At 43.9% G+C, this 26878-nt stretch overlaps 1 protein-coding gene across 1 annotated transcript in view; it reads left to right on the top strand.

Annotated features, from left to right (window-relative positions):
* PIWIL4 (piwi like RNA-mediated gene silencing 4) overlaps positions 1-23385 on the top strand; it is an 82665-nt gene extending 59280 nt beyond the window's left edge. Inside the window, exons 16-20 of the mRNA XM_089775713.1 lie at positions 5522-5592; positions 10559-10712; positions 11077-11202; positions 12362-12509; positions 22790-23385. Of these exons, the coding sequence (XP_089631839.1) occupies positions 5522-5592; positions 10559-10712; positions 11077-11202; positions 12362-12509; positions 22790-22906 (616 nt within the window). The 3' untranslated portion in view covers positions 22907-23385. The remainder of the gene's footprint in view (positions 1-5521; positions 5593-10558; positions 10713-11076; positions 11203-12361; positions 12510-22789) is intronic.
* The last annotated feature ends 3493 nt before the right edge of the window (positions 23386-26878 follow it).

Here is a 26878-nt window from a genome sequence, read left to right on the forward strand (position 1 = left end):
GGCTCAACTTATTAAGAGAGCTTTAAACTAGGAATTTGGGGGAGACGGTTGGGAGATGCCCAGGTAATCTCTACGCCAGATTTTAACACTGAGAGGGAGGAAAACGAAGTAAGAAAGGATATAGCTGGGGGTAGGAGAATGAACCATGAGGAAGGGTGGAGTGGATACTAGTCTAATAGGTCTTATTGGAGGTATAACATCCGTGCCAAATTGGGTAAAGAATGTGAATGAGGCCAAACAGCAAAAATTAATATGTTTGTACACCAATGCGAGGAGCCTAGGTAACAAAAAGGAGGAACTAGAGTTATTGGTCCAGGAAGTGAAACCAGATATTATAGGAATAACAGAAACATGGTGGAATACTAGGCATGACTGGAGTACAGGTATTGAAGGGTATGTGCTGTTTAGGAAAATCAGAAATAAGGGTAAAGGTGGTGGAGTCGCATTGTATATCAAAGATGAGGTAGATTGTAAAGAAATAAAAAGTGATGGAATGGAGAAGACAAGAGTCCGTTGGGGCAGAAATCACATTGGGGAAGGAAACTATCAGATCCTCCCCTGGGATAGTGCTTGGGGTGTGTTATAGACCACCAGGATCCAATTTAGATATGGATAGAGACCTCTTTAATGTTTTTAATGAAGTAAATACTCATGGAAACTGCGTAATCATGGGAGATTTCAACTTTCCAGATATAGACTGGAGAACAAGTGCTAGTAATATTAATAGGGCTCAGATTTTCCTAGATGTGATAGCTGATGAATTCCTTCATCAAGTAGTTGCTGAACCAACAAGGTGGGATGCTATTTTAGATTTGATTTTGGTGAGTAGCGAGGACTTCATAGATGAAATGGTTGTAGGAGACAACCTTGGCTCGAGTGATCATGAGCTAATTCAGTTTAAATTAAATGGAAGGATAAACAAAAATAAATCTGAGACTAGGGTTTTTGATTTCAAAAGAGCTAACTTTAGTAAATTAAGGAAAATAGGGAAGTTGATTGGACTAAAGAAATTATGGATCTTAAAGTGGAGGAGGCCTGGAATTATTTTAAGTTAAAGTTGCAGAAGCTGTCAGAAGCCTGTATCCCTAGGAAAGGGAAAAATTTTATAGGCAGGTGTGTTAGACCAAGCTGGATGAGCAAGCATCTCAGAGAGGTGATTAAGAAAAAGCAGAAAGCATATAAGGAGTGGGAAATGGGAGGGATTAGTAAAGAAAGCTACCTTATTGAGGTTAGAGCATGTAGGGATAAAGTGAGAGAGGCTAAAAGTCAGGTAGAGTTGGACCTTGCAAAGGGAATTAAAACCAATAGTAAAAGGTTTTATAGCCATATAAATAGGAATAAAACAAAAAAAGAAGTAGTAGGACCGCTAATTACTAAAGATGGAGTGGAGGTTAAGGATAATCTAGGAATGGCCCAATATTTGAACAAATACTTTGCTTCAGTCTTTAATGAGGCTAATGAAGAGCTTAGGGATAATGGTAAGTTAACAAATGGGACTAAAGATGAGGTAGGTATTACCATATCCGAGGTAAAAGCCAAACTTGAACAGCTTAATGGGAGTAAATCGGGGGGCCCAGATAATCTTCATCCAACAATATTAAAGGAACTGGCACATGAACTTGCAAGTCCATTAGCAAAATTTTTTAATAAATCTCTAAACTCAGGGGTTGTACCATTTGACTGGAGAATTGCTAATATAGTTACGATTTTTAAGAAAGGGAAAAAAAGCGACCCGGGTAACTATAGGCCTGTTAGTTTGACATCTGTAGTATGTAAGATCCTGGAAAAAATTTTGAAGGTGAAAGTAGTTAGAGACATTGAGGCTAATGGCAATTGGGACAAATTACAACATGGTTTTACAAAAGGTAGATCGTGCCAAACCAACCTGATCTCCTTTTTTGAGAAAGTAACAGATTTTTTAGATAAAGGAAATGCTGTGGATCTAATCTACCTCGACTTTAGTAAGGCATTTGATACAGTACCACATGGGGAATTATTGGTTAAATTGGAAAAGATAGGGATTAATATGAAAGTTGAGAGGTGGATAAGCAACTGGTTAAAGGGGAGACTACAGCGGGTCATATTGAAAGGTGAACTGTCAGGTTGGAGGAAGGTTACTAGCGGAGTTCCTCAGGGATCAGTTTTGGGGCCAATTTTATTTAATCTTTTTATTGCTGATCTTGGCACCAAAAGTGGAAGTGTTCTAATAAAATTTGCGGATGACACAAAGTTGGGAGCTATTGCCAATTCAGAAAAGGATCGGGATATCATACAGGAAGATCTGGATGATCTTGTAAATTGGAGTGATAGCAATAGGATGAAATTTAATAGTGAGGAGTGTAAGGTTATGCATTTAGGGATTAATAACAAGAATTTTAGTTATAAGCTGGGGACACATCAGTTGGAAGTAACGGAGGAGGAGAAGGACCTCGGAGTCCTGGTTGATTATAGAATGACTATGAGCCGCCATTGTGACATGGCCGTGAAAAAGGCTAATACGATCTTGGGATGTATTAGGCGAGGTATTTCCAGTAGGGATAAGGAGGTGTTAGTGCCATTATACAAGGCATTGGTGAGACCCCATTTGGAATACTGTGTGCAGTTCTGGTCTCCCATGCATAAGAAGGATGAATTCAAACTGGAACAGGTACAAAGAAGGGCCACTAGGATGATCCGAGGAATGGAAAACCTGTCTTATGAAAGGAGACTCAAGGAGCTTGGCTTGTTTACCTTAACCAAAAGAAGGCTGAGGGGGGACATGATTGCAATTTTTAAATATATTAGAGGGATAAATACCAGGGAGGGAGAGGAATTATTTAAGTTTAATACCAATGTGGACACAAGAACAAATGGATATAAGCTGGCTAGTAGGAAGTTTAGACTTGAGATTAGACGAAGGTTTCTAACCATTAGAGGAGTGAGGTTCTGGAACGGCCTTCCAAGGGAAGTAGTGGGGGCAAAAGATCTATCTGGTTTCAAGATTAAACTAGATGGGTTTATGAAGGGGATGGTTTGATGAGATAACATGATCTTGGTAACTAATTGACCATTCATTATCAGTGGGAAATAGGTCAATGGAGGGATGATAGGAGTTACTATAGAGAACTTTCTGGGTGTCTGGCTGATGAGTCTTACCCAAATGCTCAGGGTTTAGCTGATCGCCATATTTGGGGTCGGGAAGGAATTTTCCTCCAGGATAGATTGGCAGAGGCCCTGGAGGTTTTTCGCCTTCCTCTGTAGCATGGGGTACAGATCACAGCTGGAGGATTCTCTGCATCTTGGGGTCTTCAAAGTATTTGAAGGCTTCAATATCTGAGATATAGGTGAGAGGATTATTCTAGGAGGGGTGGGTGAGATTTTGTGGCCTGCACTGTGCAGGGGGTCAGACTAGATGATCATAATGGTCCCTTCTGACCGTAAAGTCCATGAGTCTATGAGTAAGGGGCTATTTTTAAACCACTGAAATTACACAGCATTATTTAGGAAGAACTCTAGAATTTAATAAACACCATAACTAATGTCATCTATTTTTTAACGCGTAAACTTGGAAAGACTTGTTGACAGTTCTGATGGGCTACATTATAAGCTGTACTGATGTGATCAGTGAACTTTTCTGAGCTGAATGGATGTTAATGTTCCTTCCATAAATGTGCATTACTTCAGTACAGTGTTTCTCAACCAGCGTTACGAGTACCTTTAGGGGTACTTGAGAGAAGTCTGAGGGGCACGTGAACACAACTGAAATTTGAAGAAAACTGAATTTTTGTTTTAAGTTTTACAGCGCTTTATTATTTTTGTTCTTTTTACACCCAAAAATTTAATTGCCCGCCAAGCTACAATTAAGTTGTTTAAACAAATGGGTTGCAATGGAAGAAAAAAATTTTGTGTGTCTGAAAACTGTATGTATGGAGGGTACTTATAATTTTTTTTAAAAGGGTACTTTATTTTAAAAAAAAAAAAAAAGTTGAGAAACACTGCTTTAGTATACCCCACCTTCTGCTTATCATATATATAGTAGCCCAGTGTCTGAGAGTGTGTAATGCTGAAATGCTGGTTGTTCCCTCTGGGCGGCTTGTGCTGCATGGGGAGTGCGGGGCCCAAACAGCCGCTTGCTCCCCTGCGGCGGCCTGGCTGAGCAGCGCGGAAGTCAGCCGAGCACCATGGCAGGAGGGGAAGGGTGGCAGGGCGGTGATGTGAGGCATGACAGCGGCTCCAGGCCCCACCCCCTGGCTGTGAACGTCTCCGCCCCGCCCCCCTTCGCCTCCCGCCGGGGCGCTCAGCTGACTTCTGCACTGCTCAGCCAGGCCGCCTGGGAGCATGCGGCGCAAGCAATTGTTCGGGCTCCGTGCTCCCCATAAAGCACGGGGAGTGCGGACCCCAAACGGCCATTTGAGCTCCGCGGTCCACCGAGTGAGAGGCAGGAGGGGGAGGAGAAGTTAAAGAGAGAGACAGAGAGAAAAGCAGGAGGCGGAGGAGAGCTGAGAGAGAGACGGGGAGTCAGTAGGAGGAGGAGGAGAGGGAGAGAGAGAGATGGAGCGAGAGACTGGAGGCTCAGGAGAGAAGACCGACATGGAGGAGAGACCTGAAAATCCCCGTCTTCTGACGGGCTAATTGTCTAGTTAATAATAAGTATTTATATAGAATTTTTCACTTGAGAATCTGAAAAATGCCTCACAAATATAGTTTATTCATCTTACAACACCCCATTGAGAACTGTAAGCATTTTACAGAGAGGGAAAGAAGGATAAGAGGTTAAAGATTAAGTTTTCAAAAGTGGACTTTAATATCAGATTCCTCAGTGTTTTGAGTGGCCAACTGTAGACACCACCAACTATCTAACTTTCAGAGTTGTTGAGCACCTTAATCTACCAGTGGAATCTTTGTGAATTAACTAAACATCAAATATGAAAAATGTAACTCATAAAATTAGGATAATAAGGCAGACGTGATCTGTCCGCAGGGGTGCTGACCTTCTAATTTCTCTGAGGATGCTCGACCTCCTCTCCACACCAGGCCCAATTTCCACTTCATCCCTTCCCCCAACGCCCTATACCTGCCTCTTCTCACCCTGTTCTACCCTCTCCCCTGAGCATCCCCCACCTTCACTCCACCTCTTCCTGCCCTTGCTCTTCCCCAGTGCCTCCTGCATACTGCTGAACAGCTGATCATGAACATGCAGGAGGTGCTGGTGGAGGGTAGGGGCTAGAACTGATAAGCAGGGTCGTAGGGGGTGATCAACACTCAGAGTATTGCTGGTATTTTTTTCCATGGGTGCTCTAGTCCCAGAAGCGCACACATAGTCTGTGTCTATGCCCATCCTACTGCATTGCTTAGGATCTGGATTTCATATCTTCATGAAATCCTTTTTTTACAGCATCTCTCCTTAGTAGTTTTGAATGATCACTGTATGATTTACAAGAAGGGCAGCCAATAATAAAGGAAACTTGGTGTTAAAGTAATGCAGAACTCTGAAGAACATAATTGTAGTGGTTGCCTAGTAACTTACTATCTTTATTTTTAGGTGGTTCTCTCGCTGCATCCTTCAGAATACAGGAACTGATATCGCAGATTGTTTAAAAGTCTGCATGAAAGGTATGTCATGTATCATTTAAAGTTAGAACAGTACAGTTTACAAGTTGATTATTGTCTATTTCTCAATTCTAATCTCCTGAGTATATGAATTTTACAGCATATCAGAAAATGGAGTATTATAGAAACTATTAGTATTATATAAATTGTCTATCCAGGCTAGTTTTAAAACCAGATGTGCACATTATTACACCAACTCTTCTGTATTTTGTCAGTTCTTATATACTTTCATTGGTTCTTTTAATAAATCCGTTAGGGCTTTAACTTGTAAGTCCTTAGTCATGCAAATAGTTTGTATTCACTATAAGGAGTATTATTTCTGTGTCCTCAAATTGTAAGTTCTTTGGGGAAGGAATGTTGACTTAGTATGTATATAATTGTAAAGTGTCAGGCTCACAAGGGATGCTGTCTAAATATATACTCAAAATTACAAGGTAATATGTAGTAAGAAATCTTGAAAATTTCACTCAGCCAGCATGAGTAGGGCTCTTCTCTAGATGCACTTCTTCAACATCTCTAGAATCTAAACTCTACCAAAAATCAAACAAACCATTTCTAGCTCTCGTAGTTGTGAAGAAAACCTCCCAGGAACTGATTGTGGCTTTCCTAAAGCTTATGTATACATGACACTCTACTTTTAGCAAAATGGAAGGTATGTGTAGCTACATGCTTCAGTAGCTTCCAGATGGTGTATACACTCTATAGTGTGTAAGTGTAACCTGCACACCTAGGCTACGTCTACACAGGTTCCTTCTTCTGCAAAAGCCTATGCAAATGAGGTGTGGATTAGCATAAGAACGGCCGTACTGGGTCAGACCAAAGGTCCATCTAGCCCAGTATCCTGTCTACCGACAGTGGCCAGCACCAGGTGCCCCAGAGAGGGTGGACCGAAGACAGTGATCAAGCGATTTGTCTCCTGCCATCCCTCTCCAGCCTCTGACAAACAGCGGCCAGGGACACCATTTTATCCCCTGGCTAATAGCCTTTTATGGACCTAACCTCCATGAAATTATCTAGCTTCTCTTTAAACTCTATTATAGACCTAGCCTTCACAACCTCCTCTGGCAAGGAGTTCCACAGGTTGACTACACGCTGTGTGAAGAAGAACTTTCTTTTATTCGTTTTAAACCTGCTACCCAATAATTTCATTTGGTGTCCTCTAGCTCTTCTATTTAGGGAACTAATAAATAACTTTTCTTCATCGGCCCTCTCCACACCACTCATGATTTTATATACCTCAATCATATCCCCCCTCAGTCTCCTCTTTTCTAAACTGAAAAGTCCCAGTCGCTTTAACCTCTCCTCATATGGGACCCTTTCCAAACCCCTAGTCATTTTAGTTGCCCTTTTCTGAACCCTTTCCAAGGCCAAAATATCTTTTTTGAGGTGAGGAGACCACATCTGTACACAGTATTCAAGATGTGGGTGTACCATAGTTTTATACAGGGGCAGTAAGATATTCTGGGTCTTATTTTCTGTCCCTTTCCTAATAATTCCTAGCATCCTATTTGACTTTTTGACCGCCGCTGCACTCTTTGTGGAAGTTTTCAGAGAACTGTCCACGATAACTCCAAGATCTCTTTCCTGATTTGTCGTAGCCAAATTAGCCCCCATCATACTATACGTATCGTTAGGGTTATTTTTCCCAATGTGCATTACTTTACACTTATCCACATTAAATTTCATTTGCCATTTTGTTGCCCAATCACTCAATTTGTTAAGATCTTCTTGGAGTCCCTCACAGTCTGCTTCTGTCTTGATTATCTTAAACAGTTTTGTATCATCTGCAAACTTTACTACCTCACTGCTTACCCCTTTCTCCAGATCATTTATGAATAAGTTGAAAAGGATTGGTCCCAGGACTGACCCTTGGGGTATACCACTAGTTACCCCTCTCCAATCTGAAAATGTACCATTTATTCCTACCTTTTGTTTCCTGTCTTTTAACCAGTTCTCAATCCAAAAAAGGACCTTCCCTCTTATCCCATGGCCATGTAATTTACACAAGAGCCTTTGGCGAGGGACCTTGTCAAAGGCTTTCTGAAAATCCAAGTATACTATATATACTGGATCCCCCTTATCCACATGTTTGTTAACCCCTTCAAAGAACTGTAACAGATTGGTAAGACAGGATTTTCCTTTACAGAAACCATGTTGACTTTTGTCCAACAAATTATGTTCTTCTACATGCTTCACAATTTTATTCTTTACTATTGTTTCGACTAATTTGCCCGGTACTGAAGTTAGACTTACCGGTCTGTAATTGCCAGGATCGCCTCTAGAGCCCTTTTTAAATATTGGTGTCACGTTGGCTACCTTCCAGTCATTAGGTACGGAAGCCGATTTAAAGGATAGGTTACAAACCACAGATAATAGCTCAGCAATTTCCCATGTGAGTTCTTTTAGAACCCTTGGATGAACGCCATCCGGTCCCGGAGATTTGTTAACATTAAGTTTTTCTATTTGTTCCAAAACCTCCTCTAATGACACTTCAATCCGGGACAGTTCCTCAGATTCATCACCCACAAAGGACGGTGCAGATTCAGGAATCTCCCCAACGTCCTCAGGCGTGAAGACTGAAGCAAAGAAATCATTTAGTTTCTCCGCAATGGCTTTATCGTCCTTGATTGCTCCTTTTATAGCTCGATCATCTAGGGGACCCACAGGTTTTTTAGCAGGCTTCCTGCTTCTAATGTACTTAAAAACATTTTGTTATTTCTTTTTGAGTTTTTGGCTAGCTGTTCCTCAAAATCTTTTTTTGCTTTTCTTATTACATTTTTACACTTGATTTGACAGTGTTTATGTTCCTTTCTATTTATCTCACTGGGATTGGACTTCCACTTCTTAAAAATACCTTTTTGTCCCTCACTTCTTCTTTTACATGGTGGTTAAGCCACGGTGACTCTTTTTTAGGTCTCTTGCTATGTTTTTTAATTTGGGGTATACATTTAAGTTGGGCCTCTATTAAAAAGTTTCCATGCAGCTTTCAGGGATTTGGCTGTAGTCACTGTGCCTTTTAATTTCTGTTTAACTAACCTCCTCATTTTTGTGTAATTCCCCTTTTTGAAATTAAATGCCAGGGTGCTGGACTGCTGAGGTGTTCTTCTGAAAAAATGAGGAAGAACAGCTCTTGTGCAAAAACAGCTCCTAATAAATTATGCATATGAAGTGCAGCAATACGCTAATCTGTGTTTTATTTGCATAGGCTTTTGTGGAAGAAGGAAGTTGTGTAGACTTAGCCTTAGTGTGGTTCAGTGTCCCATGTAGTATCACTTAGATAACTTACAGCGAGAGATAAGAACAAAGGGAGCTTTATACCCTGCACTGAGAGCAAAGTGGCTTTATAGCTGAAGCTGTAGAGGCTTCTGCACTAAATTCTAGAGGTCCCATGTTCAAATGTGCCTGGTGGCGGTTACATAAGTACACGTCAGCTCAGTGAAATACTCTGGCAGTGGGCAAAGGCTTGAATAGCATCCCCCATGGGAGTATTTTCCTGGAAATCAAGGAAAGGCTCATGACTAAAAATAGCAATGTAGACAAGGAGGCATGGTTTGGGCACGTAGGGTATATACTTGAAACACTCTTCTTATGTATGTTTACTTTCCTTGATTTACCATCAGTACTTCTAGAGAGGCTAGGTAGGTGTGCCACACCCTGCCTAAAGAAGCTGCAGCTTAGATGTAGTATTAGTCTTTGGAGACATGATGTTAATGTTGCGGGGGAGATGTTGAAGCTACCTGCCACAGCCACTGATGCTAAGGTTACCAAAGGCCAGCCATCACTTCTAGGAGCAGAGTGCAGGGTTGGGGATTCCATACCACTTACTATAAAAAGCAAGAGGTCCACATAGGTGCTCAAAGACCAGGAGAGTCACTATCAGAATCTTTGTTCCTTGGTATCGCCCCTCCCCCAGAAGAGTCCTCTGTGGCAGTACCAGGCAAGGAGCCTGCTGCCATTGGTCTTCAGGATGACTTGGATCAGACTGCTCCTTTTTCTGATGCTGCTGCTCTATTCTATTATTTTGATGTCAGGGGTCAGGTACAGTAGGAGGGAAACCTTACTCCCTGCAACGTAAGCCCAGGACTCTGTTTTACTTGGAGTTAATGAGTTGATGTCTAGTAGATGTAAAGAAAAACATTTAACGTGGGAGATGTGCCTAAACTGATTGTGGATGAAAATCACTTACTCCTCAGCGTGTAAATTAAACCAGTCTATATCCATATCCCATTTCCAGTGTGTAACTTGAATATTTGATTTTGGCCTCTCCAGACTTATATTCTGATCCACAGTGCATTGACATCAGTGTGAATATTTCCATTTTCTGTTGAAGGCTTTGGCCCATAATTTGCATGTTTCACATATATTATAAATTTTGCCCAACTTTCAATGCATTTAAGATGGATGTGTGTTTGTAGCATATGTTTATTATATATATAGAAATACAGTGTTCTGAATTAGATAGTCTAGATTTACTAGCAGTTGCCACAAACTTATATTTAAGACTCTGTAGTTTTTGTCTGTCCTTTGAATAGATAAAAACTGTTCAACTTTTGGTAAATCATGAACATTTGTTGGTGCCAACTGTATATAAAATACAGGACATCGCAATAAAAAGATATATCAATTTTTTGAGTCATTAGCCCCAGGAATGAATTTGTACTATAAGTCTAATAAAATAGTAAGTTGTATAATATGCATTAAAATGAATCTGAGAATTTGTTGTTGCTATTAATAGAACATATAGTACAGTACATATTTTAGTAGAGAGGAAAATTTATTCTATTATCTAACCCTGGCACTAGAGGTAAAAGTTTATCTCTAGTGCTGTTTTTATAATATAGTGTTCTATGCTTACCAAAACAAAATGATTGCATATTGTTACAAAAGTAATCCAGAAATTTGATATTAAATTAGATAGCAAAGAAATGAACCTTGATCACTCTTCTTACTAATGCAGTATATACTATAGGTGCTATCAGCAAGTGGTACAAATGTAACTCTGAGTTGCCTGCACGCATCATAGTATACCGTGATGGTGTTCCAGATGGCAAACTGAAGATGGTTGTGGATTATGAAGTCCCACAACTACTTAGTGTCCTCACAGAATTTGCTACTAATTACAGGTAACTAGAATTTCTCCCTGCCCCTTCCATGTTGGAGAAATCATAGCAAGGTCAATGAATTATATCTTTTCCTATACAATATATATATATATTCAAAATCATAAAATTCTGGCTGATGTTGTTGATTTCCAAAGAGTTTGAGGATTTAAAGACTATCACGTGGTTTGAGGTGACCTTTCAGCTCTCAAACATAACGCATTGTTTCGATGCCTTATGAAAAGATAGCTAGAACATTCTGAATGAGGTATGGCAGCATCATTCAAGTAATTTGCCTCTGTTGCAATTCTTAGTCCTTTTATAACTAGGGAAGAGGTAATATGAAATGATTTGTTATATCTACATTATTTTTGCCCTTTGTTTCAAGACCCAAAGTGTCAGTGATTGTGGTCAGGAAGAAATGCATTCCTCGATTCTTTGCAGAGGCAAACAGAAGTCTGCAAAACCCACCTGTTGGTACAGTTGTTGACACAGAGGCTACTCGTCCTGAATGGCAAGTATTCTTGCATCAAACCAAAAGAACCTACTGCTATCTCCTTCATAGAATACAATTTGAAATTTAGATTAAGGGAGTATAATGTTTATTAAGCAGGTTTATTAACCTGAGATTTGTTCAGGTCTCCTAATTCAGCAACCCTGTAGTATAATTTGTTTGAAGGAACAAGTATGTCTGTTTTCAGATATTCTTGCAGAGTTTCTTCAAAGAATGCAATTCATTCTACATTTAATCCCTTTGTAAAAATTGAAACTGCTATTAAAAGTGAAATAGTGTTCTGCACTGAATGCTGCTAATCAAATTGAAAAAGTACATAAATCTGTATGTATTTAAAAAAAAAGACAGTTATAGTATACAAAAATATACATACCAACATAATCCATTCATCTTTACATTGTACTTCAAAAGATAAATGCTCAAAAAATTGAGGAACAGAGAAAATAAAACTTTAGAATTCTGATATAGATCTGATTCGCCCATGCTTTACTCCAGTTTTATGTTGGTGATTTCAGTGGAATTACACTAGCATGAAGCAAGAGTAACATGCCCACGAAAGCTCATGATACCATCTACATGTTTTGTTAGTCTTTAAAGTGCTACCAGACTATTTGTTGTTTTTTAAATGTATCCTGTACAGACTAACTTGGCTACCCCCTGAAGATACTGATCATAGTTATTAAAATTAATGTAATTAGCTTAAGAAGTTACATTAATAGACATTGATACAGAGACAGCAGACTCAGAAACCTAACAAGGAAAACAGTCTGCATTCTGATTTCCTTTTCAAAGTCGGTCAGTGTTTCAGCAAAGATTATCAGTTGGCTGTGTCTATAATATAAACACAGTCAGATCAGATTATTTTTGACACTAAGGTCCCTTTATACCAACAGACTAGCATAAAAGGACCTTAGCGGCAATATGAATCCATCCCATAGAGCCTTAATCTGATTTCACATCAGGTTTACATCTTAGTAAATCTACTTATTTCAGAAGAATTACTCCTGATTTGTAGCAGTGAAAATGAGGTTTTTGATTACTAAAAAACAACCCTCTAGTCCTAAATTATAAAGAACCACCTTTTATTTTAACTAATAGGCAGTATTATTAAGGACAAATTGTCAAGTGAACATAGGCTAATTCTTTTTTTTCCCTTTAGGTATGACTTTTACTTAATCAGCCAACTGGCACGTCAGGGAACTGTCAATCCCACATACTATAATGTTGTTTATGATAACAGTGGATTAAAACCAGATCACATGCAGCGCCTCACATACAAGATGTGCCATCTGTACTACAACTGGCCAGTGAGTAAATCATATACAGTCTTCATTAAGAGTCTTGTAAGTTTTCCAGCTGGTTTTAAATAAAACTGGAAAGAAATAATGTACTTTCACATTTGACTCAATGCAGTTATCACAGTACTGCAGTTATAAAGAGGGTAGGACTACAACCCCCAATTATTAGCCATGTTGCTTACGTTATGGATGAGCAACTTCTTCTTCAAGGCTGTCCCTGAGGGTGCTCTACCTTAGGTGTTTGGGCGCCCCAGCGTGCCTGGCCAGAAGATTTATATAGCAGCGCTTTAGCTAGGCTGTTTGCACATGCTCAGCAATCCTTACGCGCTAGGAGCTAATGTGCATGCGCGAATCCTGATCCCTTCAGTTCCTTCTCTGTCGCCTCCGGTGCTGGTCGGAACCCACAGTACGCTCTGCATTGAGCTCCTCATTTAGATAGATAGCTTTCATCTTACACTTTTTAGCCAGACTTAGCTTTAAAACCATTATCTTTTACTGACAGAGGGGGAAAAAACAGATTTTTCTTTGCAGCAAACGACGGAACTGCGGATAAGCGGAGGCTCTTTGCCTGCCGCCCCCCACACAGGCTTCCCTTTCCATCTTTTAATCTTCTAAAGTTTTTACTATTTTATTCATTGATTATCAGCCTGAGGAGATCATCCGCAAGTCCTCCTCAGACCTCCCCTCTTCCCCAACCTCAGGCATACATAACAGCAGCTGGCACGCAGACGCCACCTATCTGCTGCTTATATTTTTCCCTCCCAGATGGGAAAAATATAATAGGCGTTTAATTAGCTCCTCTGCCTGAGGGGGGGAGCACGGCGTAACTCAGGGCCTTCTCCACACAGCCCTGATTGCCGGAGAAAATACAGTGAGACAGCAATTTGCTTGAACAGTGATCTGACCAAACTTACTCTCTGGTGTTTTTCTACATCCCCGCTTACACTCTCATAGGAGCGATGTCAGATAAGGTGACGGAAGCTACCTCAGCTGCGAGCTCTGCAACCGCTAAACAGTCTAAGAGGGCAAATGCAGATATTAGCAGAGAATCCCCTTCACCTAAGAAAGGGCGATTCCACAATTCCAAGCCAGTTCCGTCCCCTGTGGAGACTCTGGACAAGAGCTTGCTGGGGCTGTGATCACCCACTGCACCCTGAGGGTCTCAAGACCTGGTTTAAATGCTGAAAGAGGCTAGCAAGCCTAAACCTCTGGTGGCACAAAAACTCAAGGCAGCTATTGCACCGCCTGCACAGACCTTGCACTTTGCCTCTGATAAAAATAGCAGGGTGACTAAAGCCCCACGCTTGACTCTGCCACGTCCTGGCAAGGCACAAGGCTCACAGCCACAGTACCCTTTGCTGCCTATGCCCCAAACTTATTCTTTTACATCTACAGACAGGCAAACGGCTATCTCAGTACCCACTACCACGCTTTTCGGTACTGACACCTCTCCGACACTTGCCAAGTTCTCTCCAGCAAATATAATAGCTCCTGAACCACCTCCATATAGTAAGGAGGAAGCTGTATCTCTTTCAAACGCTGTCTCACATGGGCATTCCTCCCCCAGAAGGAGGATACCTCTGCCACAACCCAATTATGCATCATAGAATCATAGGACTCGAAGGGACCTCGAGAGGTCATCGAGTCCAGCCCCCCGCCCTCAAGGCAGGACCAAGCTCTGTCTACACCATCCCTGACAGATGTCTATCTAACCTGTTCTTAAATATCTCCAGAGAGGGAGATTCCTCCACCTCCCTGGGCAATTTATTCCAATATTTGACCACCCTGACAGTTAGGAATTTTTTCCTAATGTCCCATCTAAACCTCCTTTGCTGCATTTTAAGCCCATTAAACCTTGTTCTGTCCTCAGAAACCAAGAGGAACAAATTTTCTCCTTCCTCCTTGTGACACCCTTTTAGATATTTGAAAACCGCTATCATGTCCCCCCTTAATCTTCTTTTTTCCAAACTAAACAAGCCCAGTTCATGAAGCCTGGCTTCATAGGTCATGTTCTCTAGACCTTTAATCATTCTTGTCGCTCTTCTCTGTACCCTTTCCAATTTCTCCACATCTTTCTTGAAATGTGGCACCCAGAACTGGACACAGTACTCCAGCTGAGGCCTAACTAGTGCAGAGTAGAGCGGCAGAATGACTTCATGAGTTTTGCTTACAACACACCTGTTGATACAGCCTAGAATCATATTTGCTTTTTTTGCAACAGCATCACACTGTTGACTCATATTCAACTTGTGGTCCACTATGACCCCTAGATCCCTTTCCGCCATGCTCCTTGCTAGACAGTCGCTTCCCATCTTGTATGTATGGAACTGATTGTTCCTTCCTAAGTGGATCACTTTGCATTTCTCTTTATTAAACTTCATCCTGTTTACCTCTGACCATTTCTCTAACTTGCTAAGGTCATTTTGAATTATGTCCCTATCCTCCAAAGAAGTTGCAACCCCACCCAGTTTGGTATCATCTGCAACCCCACCCAGTTTGGTATCATCAGTGGCACCCCAGCTAGTGGCTACCACCTCTCATGTCCATGTCTCCCGCTTGGTTCTACTGGGACCCATGGGCGTCTCTCAGAACACACCAGCAACGATACCAGCATGCTGGTCAGACTCCCCCGAGACACACTTCGGTAACCTCCCTAGATATGTCCAGGGACCAAACTGACTCCAATCATCCCTTTTGTGATGATTCCAGTGATTCATCACACCCGCCAGCTCAGCTCTCCTCTCCTCTGGAAGATGCCCTCATACCACCGCCTCCCTCAGCAGGCAGTGATTCCAGGGCTTTTCAGGACTTTTTCAGAAGCGTGGCTGATGCATTAGAAATCTCATTAACGATACAGCCTGACACGCAACATAAGTTTACCAGCATCCTGCATGCTACACCCTGCATTAGCGCTTCCCATGAACCCTGCCCGCATGGATCCCGCTAAACAGCTGTGGCAAACACCAGCCACTATATCTCCTGTGGGCAAAATGGTGGACAGGAAATATTATATCCTCTCCCAGGGTGCGGAGTTTCTCTTCACACACCCTCCTGCCAACTCCCTTGTAGTTGACACCGCCAACCAGAGGGCCAAACATACCTTACCAAAATCCACTCCCCCAGATAAAGAGTGGAAAAGGCTTGATCTCATGGATAGGAAAGCCTACTTGTCTGCCTCCCTCCAGCTACGTATTTCTAATTATACAGCTATGCTGGTGAAATACACACATCACATCTTCGAACAAATATCCACCTTTATTAAGTACATGCCAGAACACAAAAGGGAGCAGTTAAAAACCTACACAGACAAGGGCTCCCTGATATCTAGGACAGTCTTATAGGCCTCCCTTGATTCTTCTGACACCACCGCTCGTTCCCTTGCAATGGCGCTAGTGATGAGGAGAGCATCGTGGCTCCATATATCTGGCTTTCCAAAAGAAGTTCAAATGAGGGTCGAGGACCTCCCATTTGAGGGCCCAAAGCTCTTCACGGAGTCCGACACTTCATTGCACTCCCTGAAAGATTCCAGAGTCACCCTTCACATGCTGGGCATCTAGGTTCCTGTGCAGAATATGCAGTAAACAAAGTAAGGGCTCTAATCAGAGGTACAGACCTGCCTTCTTTACTCAGCCACAAAGGCAGTATGACCTGAGAAAGTGACAACACCAGAACAGGAGGTGACAATCCACTGCACAGCCCACCACGTCCCAGCCCTCTAATGCTAGACAAACATTTTGAAGTTCAGGTCAGGAGTTGCCAAACTCATCCCTCCCTACTGTCCTTCATGGCACTCTAATGTTCACACAACACCTAGCACCATTTTATCACCACTGGTACCTCAGACCATCTGACAAGTGGGTGTTGGACATTCTAAAGAACGGGTACTGCATACCATTCCTGTCTTTTCCAAAACCCCAACCATTCACCCCATCCCTCTTCAGGGACCCATCTCACGAGACCATCTTATGCCAAGAGATCGACCACCTCCATCAAAGCAGTGGAACATGTTCCCTACCAGTATCGCAACACTGGCTTTTATTCCTGCTATTTCCTCATGGAAAAGAAGTCAGGGGGATGGAGGCCAATCTTAGACCTCAGTGGCCTCAACAGGCATGTCCTCTCCCAACGCTTCCGCATGATTAGCCTTTCCACCATTATTCCTTCCCTCAACAGAAACTACTGGTTGGCGACTCTCGACTTCACCCTATTCACCCCGCACACAGGAAATACCTCAGATTTACCGTGGGTGGACAACACTTCCAACTCCCCAACTACTGGCCAGAGCATGTCTCCAGCTCCAAGGCCACATGGCAGCAGCCACCACGGTGGTGCCTCATACCCGATTGCATATGAGGCCACTACAACATTGGCTCAGCACTGTATACAGACCAGGCAAACACAGCCTCCTAAAGCTGATCTTCGTGCCACTCACCATCAGAAAGACGCTTCAATGGTGGTTGGATCCACAAAATCTGTGCGCTGGGGTCCCCTTCCACAAACCAGCCCCCTCCTTCACGATTACCATGAATGCATCCCAAATAGGCTGGGAAGCCCATCTCGGCAGCCTCACTACACATACCCAATGGTTGCCCACAGAGACCACTTTGTACATCAATATCCTTGAACTAGATGCACGGTATTCTATGTCTGCAGGCATTTCCGAGACCACATCTCCAATTCCACAGTGCAGATCTTTACAGACAAGCAAGCTGCAATGTTTTACATCAAAAGGCAGGGCGGGTCCCGATCTTACCCCGTCTGCAAGGAAGCAGTCCATCTCTGGATTTGGTGCATGTCACACAATATAACCTTAATTGTCTCAGACCTTGCAGGCAAAGACAATATGACAGCGGACTCCCTGGCAGAAACTACTCCTTCAACCACGAGCGGGAAATAGATCCCACCGTTTTGCACCAGATTTTCCGATGCTGGGGTTTCCCCCAGATAGACCTGTTTGCGACCCAGGCCAACAAAAAATGTCCGCAATTCTGCTCACAAGCAGGAACTGGTTCGCACTCTCTAGGAGACGCATTCACGATCCATTAGGGCAGTGGTCCCCAACCTTTAGAGACTCCTGGGCGCCCAGGGGTGGGGCCACTCACGGGCCGTGCGTCTGGGGACACGCCAGGGGATGGCGCTGGCATGTGCCCCAGGGCTGGGGCTGGGGCCGCCTGACCTCCTTGTGCCGTGGGCCCAGGGCCGGCGCCCGAGCCACACGCCTGGGGCCGGCACTGGCGCCGCTCGAGCGCCACGCGCCCGAGCGCCCACATATGCCCTGAGGCTGGAGCTGCCCGAGTGCCGCACACCCGGCACCGGTGTGTGTCGCGCACCTGGGGCCGGTGCCTCTCGTGCGCCGCGCACCGGGGGCGGGGCCAGCCCAGGTTGTTGGCAGGCGCTCACAAATGCCCCGGTGGGCGCCATGGTGCCCACGGGCACCGCGTTGGGGACCACTGCACTAGGGCATAGCACTCCTCTGTGCTTTTCTACTAATACTGCTTCTCCATCGAGTGGTCAACAAGATAGGAGTGGACAAGGCCAAGGTAATCCTTATAGCCTTGGACTGGCCCTGGCAAACCAGGTACATTTACCTGCTCCAAATGTTGTCCAGGCAGCCATGGCTTCCGCATCTCCTCACCCATCCCCACAGTCACCTCCATCACCCCCATCTCCACACTCTCCAGCTTCAGGCGTGGTTCCTTAGTGGCTCACTCCACTAGAATCACAATGCACAAACCATGTCCAAGAAATTCTTCTCAATAGCCACAGAAAATCTACTTTAAAATCTTACCTGTACATTGCGTTCTACATAGAACCACACGAATCCGCAAAACCAACAGATTGTTCATTTTGACTACAGAATCATTTCTGGGACTTCCTGTCTCCTCTCAGAAACTCTCCAAATGGATAGTGGAATGCATAAGGCTGGCTTATTCAGTCTTTGGCAGAGATCCGCCTGCACAACTCTGTGTGCACTCCACCAGAGCCACAGCTGCATCAACCACATATATCCAGGGCATCCCCCTATTAGGGTATGTCTACACTACCACCCTAGTTCGAATTAGGGTGGTAATGTAGGCAACCAGAGTTGCAAATGAAGCCCGGGATTTGAATTTCCCGGGCTTCATTTGCATAAAGCCGGGCGCCGCCATTTTTAAATGTCCGCTAGTGCGGACTCCGTGCCGCGCGGCTACACGCGGCACGGACTAGGTAGTTCGGACTAGGCTTCCTAGTCCGAACTACCATTACTCCTCATTTCACAAGGAGTAACGGTAGTTCGGACTAGGAAGCCTAGTCCGAACTACTTAGTCCGTGCCGCGTGTAGCCGCGCGGCACGGAGTCCGCACTAGCGGACATTTAAAAATGGCGGCGCCCGGCTTTATGCAAATGAAGCCCGGGAAATTCAAATCCCGGGCTTCATTTGCAACTCCGGTTGCCTACATTACCACCCTAGTTCGAACTAGGATGGTAGTGTAGACATACCCTTAGATATAATCTTTCTATTAAACGGCCACCGTTCTTGTCTGTCTGTCATGGGATTTTCAACTTTCACACACACTCCTGTGCATGCGCCAACGCGACCTGGCTCAGTGCAGCGACTGACGGCGCTGATCGCAGGGAGGCGCTGCCACAGTGGCCGACACGGCAGGCATGCTCTGCACTGCTTCTTGCCGTTGTGCCCCTCGCAATCCTGGTCCCTTTAAAGGGATGGAAACTCAGCCCAGCGCTGCTACATGGGACAACCACAGTCCCTGCATGTCACAAGCAGGCAAACAATGGCAGCTATACCAATGCAGATGAAAGGGGAATGGGAGACTGCAGAGAAGCAGGAGCATCCAACCCCTCCAGCTCCCCATGTGCCCCCCCCCCACCTCCGCCTAGCCTGTGCCCCTGCAGCCTGAGTCCCTGCCATGCAAGCGTCACTGCGGCCGAGCCAGGCAGGCCCCCGCTTGGCACAGGCAGAGCCCCAAACAAGCCCCACGTGCCTGCAAGCCCGGGGAAGGGGCACCCATGAAGGTAGGCCGAGGGGTGCAGGGATCAGCACAGGGTGCCCCACAAGCCACAACAAAAGGCTGCTACACTAGCCAGACGCTCACACTCATTGCACACACACATACACACACACACACACACACACCCCGTCCCTCTGGCAGGGCAAATAGTTTCTCCAGGGAAGGTCAGTCAGTTTGCTAACAGTTGGGGAGCCATCCAGCCCAGCAACTTGGAGTCCGTCTCCAAGCAGGAGCATCCAACCTCCCCCCCGCTCCCCAGTTCCCCCTGTGCCCCCCTTCTCCCGCCCAGCCCGTTCCCCTGCAGCCCAGGTCTCCGGCATGTGAGTGCCACTGCGGGCGAGCCAGGCAGGCCCCCTTAGTGTAGGCAGAGCCCCAAACCAGCCCTGCAAAGGGGGCTGCCACGTATGCCCACAAGCTGGGGGCAGGAGGGGAATCAGCCCATGCGGACAAGCTGAGGGATGCAAGGACTGGCACAGGGCGCCCCGCAAGCTGCAACAAATACTTTGCACCAGCTCAACCATTTGTTGTGCTCAGTCGAGTCTGTTCTTTGGAAGGTGTACAGATTGACGAAATCGATCCAAACAAATTCATGGGTGACAGTGTTTGTCATAAAGACGTCTTAATAGAATTACAGCATCTTTGAAGCCTTCCTCCTTTTAACCAACAAAACAATTGAGCAATCACCTCAATTCCTTTATCCTTTCCTTAAACACAACAACTGATTTTAATTAACAATGTAGATACCTATGGCAAAAAACATTTTGTAAAACAGTCTAGCTCAAAATACATAGGCATATCAGAATGAACCACGTAGTTTTTATTAATTGAAACACACTCGATTTAAGACCAAAACGACAAAAATTTAAAAAATATAAAAAACATTTTTTAAAAAGACAATCTTTCTAAAAGTGCACCAAAGGTCTAAAAATAATAAAAACTTGCATCAAAAAGTAAAAAATAAAGTTTTAAGCTAGTAATGTAGGAGAAAGATTGGATGGCTAAGTACGATTCAGGGTAGTTGCTAACTGTTAGCCATCCAATCTTCCTCCTACGTTGCTAGCTTAAAACTTTTTTGCAAATCAGCTACTTGGTTGTCCACCCATACTTTTGCAACCCACTATGCGCTCGATACATACCCTTCTAGGGGAACCCTTTTCAGCCATTCCATCCTGATGGCTGTCCATACAGACACTGTGCCGGCCAAAGCACCCTCCTCCAGTGGACACACTGCTTCAGTCACCGAAGGTGGCGCACCCATAGGGACAGCCTCGAAGAAGAAGAGAGGGTTACGTAAGCTCTGCAGTAACTCAAGTTCTTTGAGATGGGTGTCCCTGTGGGTGCTCCACCACCCGCCCTTCCTCCCCTCTGCTTCGGGACATCCTGTCCTATGCCTACTGGGGCAGAGAAGGAAGTGAAGGGATCAGGGTTTGCGCATGCTCATTAGCTGCTAGCACATCAGAATTGCTGCACATGCACAAACAGCCTAGCTAAAGCACTGCTATACAAATCTTCCAGATGGGCACACTGGGGCGCCCAAACACTTAAGGTGGACCACCCACAGGGACACCCATCTCAAAGAACGTCAGTTACTGCAGAGGATGAGCAATCCTCTCTTTCCAGCTGAGAGTTGGTCAGATATATTTACAAGAGTTAGAGGGTTGTTTGTTAGTTACGAGGGATGTAAAAACCACCCAGAATAGTTACCTCTTAAATAATTTGTTTAACTGGTTAACCACTGGCTGCAGCAGCGGAGGACTGCCCTGACCCCCACTTTCTGCAGGGGGCTGCCGTGACTGCAACATGGGTGGCAGGAGCTGCGCTGGGTCTGCCATCCATCACGGCCCTGCTGGCTGGGCTGCCATGACTGGCGGAGGCTGTGGTTACTCAGTCGGTAAGCATGCTGGTAAGGCATATGTTTACTGGCTAACCAGGTACCTGGTTAACCTTTAACATTCCTAGAAGTAACCAGAAAGCTATTTTTAAAAGCCTGTAATTGCTGAAACCCCCTGGAAAGTGCATGTTTGTGAGATTAATTCAGTTCCTAGTGGACAGGTGTTCATATCACAATTATTGGTACTAATAGGCACCCTTATTGGCATACTGAATTGAGAGCTAAAGTTTGATTAGGAAGCAAGGGTGACTGGTGAGAGGCGACCCTGGGGGACCACTGGCCGTGTGATACCCCCACCCCCGCCTGGGGAAGGACCATGATAACCATGATAACCACCCTCCACCCAAGGCCGTGTCTCTCTCTGCCCCTGCTCTACCCTCCCTACCGCTGTTTCGCCCCCAGCCCACCTCTTTCTCCCAATCGAGGCAGCCTGGGAGAATAGTGGGGCTTGTGCTGTCAGTGGAGATCCAGTCCCCTCACACTCACTGGCAGAGGCAGGGAAAGCGGAGTAATGCGGCCCCAGCTTGCTCTGCTCCCCTGACTGCATCATTCTGCTTCCTGCTGATGAATGTGGGAGCAGTCCCACCACTCCCCTGAGCAGTGTGCCGGGAGAGCAGAGCAAGCTGGGACCACATTGCTTTACTTCAGCTGCTGCTACCAGTGAGTGGAGGTAGCAGGACCCCTGCTGTGGGCACCAGGCCACTCTGGATGCCCAGGGACTCTGTCCCTCCTGGCTGATGGCTGGCCATTTGCCTCCCTCCCACCCACAGCCTTGGGGGCCTGTTATCCCTAGTGCTCTCCTCACCTTTGCAGAAAGCCTGCATTACACATTCAGCTGTAGAAGTGATCAAGCTGTTTCAAGGTTGAGACATCTCAGGTGTGTCTACACTCCACACAAGATATGCAGCTGCAGCACCAGAGCTAAGGTTGATTGAGGTAGCTCACAAACAATAGCAGTGTAGCCCAGGCTAGCCAGCTGTATGTACCTGGGGCCATAGGTGGCACTATATTTGTCTTGATGAGGGAGTGGGAAGAGGAGCACTGAAGATGTGAATCCTGCCCTTCCACAGCTATTTCAGAAATTGAATTCAAATGCAGTCTTAAAAGAAGGAATAAGTAGGCTTATCCCTTCACTGGGTTTATACAATGTAACCTTTGAATAAGGGGGATGGTGTTTTCATTGTGCAGGCTTGCTCTCTATTGGCTGAATTTCATCTGTACAAACTTGGGCAATTCCTGCTTACTAGTGGCTGGGAGATGAATTCTGGAATTACATTATGTATGGAAATGGCACTTAGGATCTTAAAAATACTTTGCTTTTCTCAGATGAAAGCAGCAACAGAGACTGGGGGTGTCTGTCTTACTTTCATCTTCTGTTTGTTTCATAGGGTCTAATCAGAGTGCCAGCGCCCTGTCAATATGCCCACAAGCTGACCTTCCTGGTGGGTCAGAGCATTCACAGAGAGCCAAGCCTGGAACTAGCTGACAAGCTTTTCTATTTGTGAGGAAGAGAATAATTATAATATATCACAAAGACAACTTTAAGAAATACTAGCATAGCCAAATCTGGGTATGCCTCATTGCTTGCAGCAAAATGTAGCACAGTCTCAGTCTTGTATTTGAAGGAAAACATCTAATTTTAGACTTAAAAAGAAATATCTGTTCTCTGAATTAAGGGAACAGAGCATTCAAGGCCCCCCTGTGCAGTGTGGTATGAGAGATTAAGGTGCTTTATTTCAGTTACAATAAGTGACTTGGGGTATACTCCCTAGTGACATTTGAAAATGTAGAGGTATATAATGTTTTTAATAGAATTTTTGTTGACATAGACAGATATACTATATGGATGGTTATCCTGGAAGCACATCATTGCCATTTAATTTCCAGATTTGTTTTACAGGGTTACTTTTTCCTTCAAAGACTCTTAGAAAACTGTTTGGAAAGGGTTGACATTGTTTTAAAAAATAAAGTTTTATTCTGTTTGCATCTTATGACTGTTTTTGCTTATTGGTATAATATATTTTAACTAAACTTTCACTTATGCTCACTTTGTACATGACTATCTCACTATTTCTATATGCTGCTACTATGTTAATTCTAACATAATGCAAGTGCCGTGTCTAGTATCCTTTGCTTTATCTAGCTGTGCACATACATACCATGTCAAAAAAAGCAATTTCTACACACAACATCTTGATTCCCTCTTATTTAAAAAATACAGAATATTAACTTACCATTCTTTGGGTCTCCCAGTGAGATCTTTTTGCATCTTTGTCTATCTCTCTGATTATAAGATTGTTAGGACCAGAATCATATCTGAACTTCTCTTGGATAGTGTATATGTTTAATAATACAAAGACACACTGTAAAGCATTGCTATGTCTGGTATGGAAAACAAAATACAGGACTATGTAGCACTTTAAAGACTAACAAGATGGTTTATTAGATGATGAGCTTTCGTGGGCCAGACCCACTTCCTCAGATCAAATAATGGAAGAAAATAGTCACAACCATATATACCAAAGGATACAATTTAAAAAAAAGAACACACATGAAAAGGACAAATCACATTACAGAACAGAAGAGGGATGTGGGGGGAGGGGGGAGGGAGGAAGGTGAATGCCAGTGAGTTAATGATATTAGAGGTGGGGAAGGGGAAATGTCTGTGAGTTAATAGTATTAGAGGTGATAATTGGGGAAGCTATCTTTGTAATGTGTAAGATAGTTGGGGTCTTTGTTAAGTCCAGTGCGGAGAGTGTCGAATTTTAGCATGAATGCCAGTTCAGAGGATTCCCTTTCAAGTGCAGATTTGAATGTCTTCTGAAGTAGGGTGCAGGTTAGCAGGTCATTGAGACTGTGTCCTTTCTGGTTGAAATGACAAGCAACTGTTTTTTCTTTGTGATCCTGTCTAATGTCTGTTTTGTGGGCATTGATTCTTTGGCGAAGGGTCTGAGACGTTTGTCCAATGTACATAGCAGACGGACACTTTCGGCACATGATAGCATAGATTATATTTCTGGAGGCGCAGGAATATGTATTCTTGATCTTGTAACTCACTTGGTTAGGCCCAATAATGGTGTCAGCAGAGTGAATATGTGGACAAAGCTGGCAGCAGGGTTTGTTGCAAGGGAAAGTACCAGGGTTGGTATTAGTGTGGTATGTCCTGTGGTGGTTGGTAAGAATCATCTTGAGGTTAGGTGGTTGTCTATAGGAGACTATGGGTCTGTCTCCCAGAGCTTCTTGGAGTTTAGTGTCCTGTTCCAGTATAGACTGTAATCTATTGATAATGTGTTGGACAGGTATAAGTTGGGAGCTGTAGGTGATGACAAGTGGTGTTCTATTGTTGGTTTTCTTGGGTCTGTCTTGTAGTAGATGGTTTCTAGGTATTCGTTTGGCTCTTTCAATTTGCTTTTTTATTTCTCCAGGTGGTATGGAAAAGTTATAGAGAGGAATTATCTGATTCTCTAACACCAATATAGATCAGGTGTAACTCTTCTGAAGTCAATGAAAATACACCAGGATAAGGGAGGGGAGAATCTGGCCTACTTGCTTTATCTATATTGGAGAGGCCTAATGTGACAACTTCCTACTTAAAGCCAAGCATATGCTTATGTGCATTACTGCGTAGGGATTGTCACAGCTTTTCATGACATGCATCATTGTTCTGTAAATAATCAGGCAGCAATAATAGATGTTAAAAACCGGAACATTTTTTAGACTAATAAAGTGAACATGGGGCAAGGACTGAATTTGAGGATACGCTTGCTGAGAACAGATTTCAACTCTAAATTTAATCTAGCTAATATATTTGAATTATATATAGTCTTAACAGAAGCTTAGAAATGTTCTGCAAAAGGTCAAGTTTCATTTTCTATTAGAACATGCCGTGTTGGTTTTCTGTTCTTGTTCTTTTTGCATGTCTGAGCAGCTTGTGGTAAGAGTTTCTATTTCCTAAAGCAGTTAATATGCACACAGAGTTACACATTTTTTTTTTCAGTTTCAGAGATACACAGTTATGGATAACTAGCTTTTCTTTCCTCAAAGGAACAATGAGACACGGTACAAGAATTGAACATCTGTATTTCTGAAAGATCTTATCTCAGATTCTCCAAAGAAGAGCTGCTAATAACAAAAACTGTTCTGTTTTGAGCATCTCAGAATTACAACATAATTTGGCTGTCTTAAACCCGATTGTTTTTGTGAACCAGTCCCATCTGAAACTAACTTTCAACAATCAAGCAACACAGTGTTATAGGCCTGATTCTTATAGCACTCTATAATATAAATTAGTGTGATTCTGATGACTTCATTTACTCCTGATTTATGCCAGAATGAGTCAGAAAGACCCCTGTGATATCCATAAAATCCCATGAGTTGTCTGATTTTTTTTCTCTCTGAAACTGTAAAACTTACTAGCACAGACGAAGCTTATAAAGAGTAAATCTAAACACAAAATTACATCTGTTAAACTAAAGGGCTACGTCTACACTGGCCCCTCTTCCGGAAGGGGCATGTAAATTTCAGCAGTCGTCGTAGGGAAATCCGCGGGGGATTTAAATATCCCCCGCGGCATTTAAATAAAAATGTCCGCCGCTTTTTTCCGGCTTTTAAAAAAGCCGGAAAAGAGCGTCTAGACTGGCCCCGATCCTCCGGAAAAAGTGCCCTTTTCCGGAGGCTCTTATTCTTACTTCGAAGTAAGAATAAGAGCCTCCGGAAAAGGGCACTTTTTCCGGAGGATCGGGGCCAGTCTAGACGCTCTTTTCCGGCTTTTTTAAAAGCCGGAAAAAAGCGGCGGACATTTTTATTTAAATGCCGCGGGGGATATTTAAATCCCCCGCGGATTTCCCTACGACGACTGCTGAAATTTACATGCCCCTTCCGGAAGAGGGGCCAGTGTAGACGTAGCCAAGGAGTATGGTTTTATTAATTTAGTTAAAATGCTGCAAGTTTGTTTGGGCACACTTGTCCTTGATATTTGAGTGTCCATACACCAAATTAACTTAATCGGTGCATCCTCACACTGTTAGTTTAAAAAAAATGCAAGTTCTTTTTTGTTAGTGAATCTTAACAGCAGTATCGCAAGGAAAACAAGTTAATCCCATAACCCAGGGGTGTGGCTTGCTTGGATCTAGCCCCCAAGGCTCAGGAGGGCCCCCAGCATTGCAGAGCTCGCATTGGCACTCCATCCCCTCCGCTGTCCCTCCCCCTTCCCCTTCCCAGGCCTGGAATACACAAAAGCTACTTGCCTTGGGGGCCCCCTAGGCTCTGGTGTGCCTTCCAGGGGAATGTGGGGAGCATCTTTCTCCTTAGGGTCCATGTCAATGAGGCGTTTTGTTTTGTTTTTCTTCTCTCGTGTGTGTAGCCCCCAACTGATTTTTCCATGGCTCAGCGGCCCCAAGCCCAAAAAAGGTTCTCCACTTCCGCCATAAACCAAATGTGTAAACAAACATAAAAACTTACAGGATGGATAAACCATG

Source organism: Pelodiscus sinensis, chromosome 1, assembly GCF_052426305.1.
Source record: "Pelodiscus sinensis isolate ZL-2025 chromosome 1, ASM5242630v1, whole genome shotgun sequence".
Classification (NCBI taxonomy): domain Eukaryota; kingdom Metazoa; phylum Chordata; order Testudines; family Trionychidae; genus Pelodiscus; species Pelodiscus sinensis.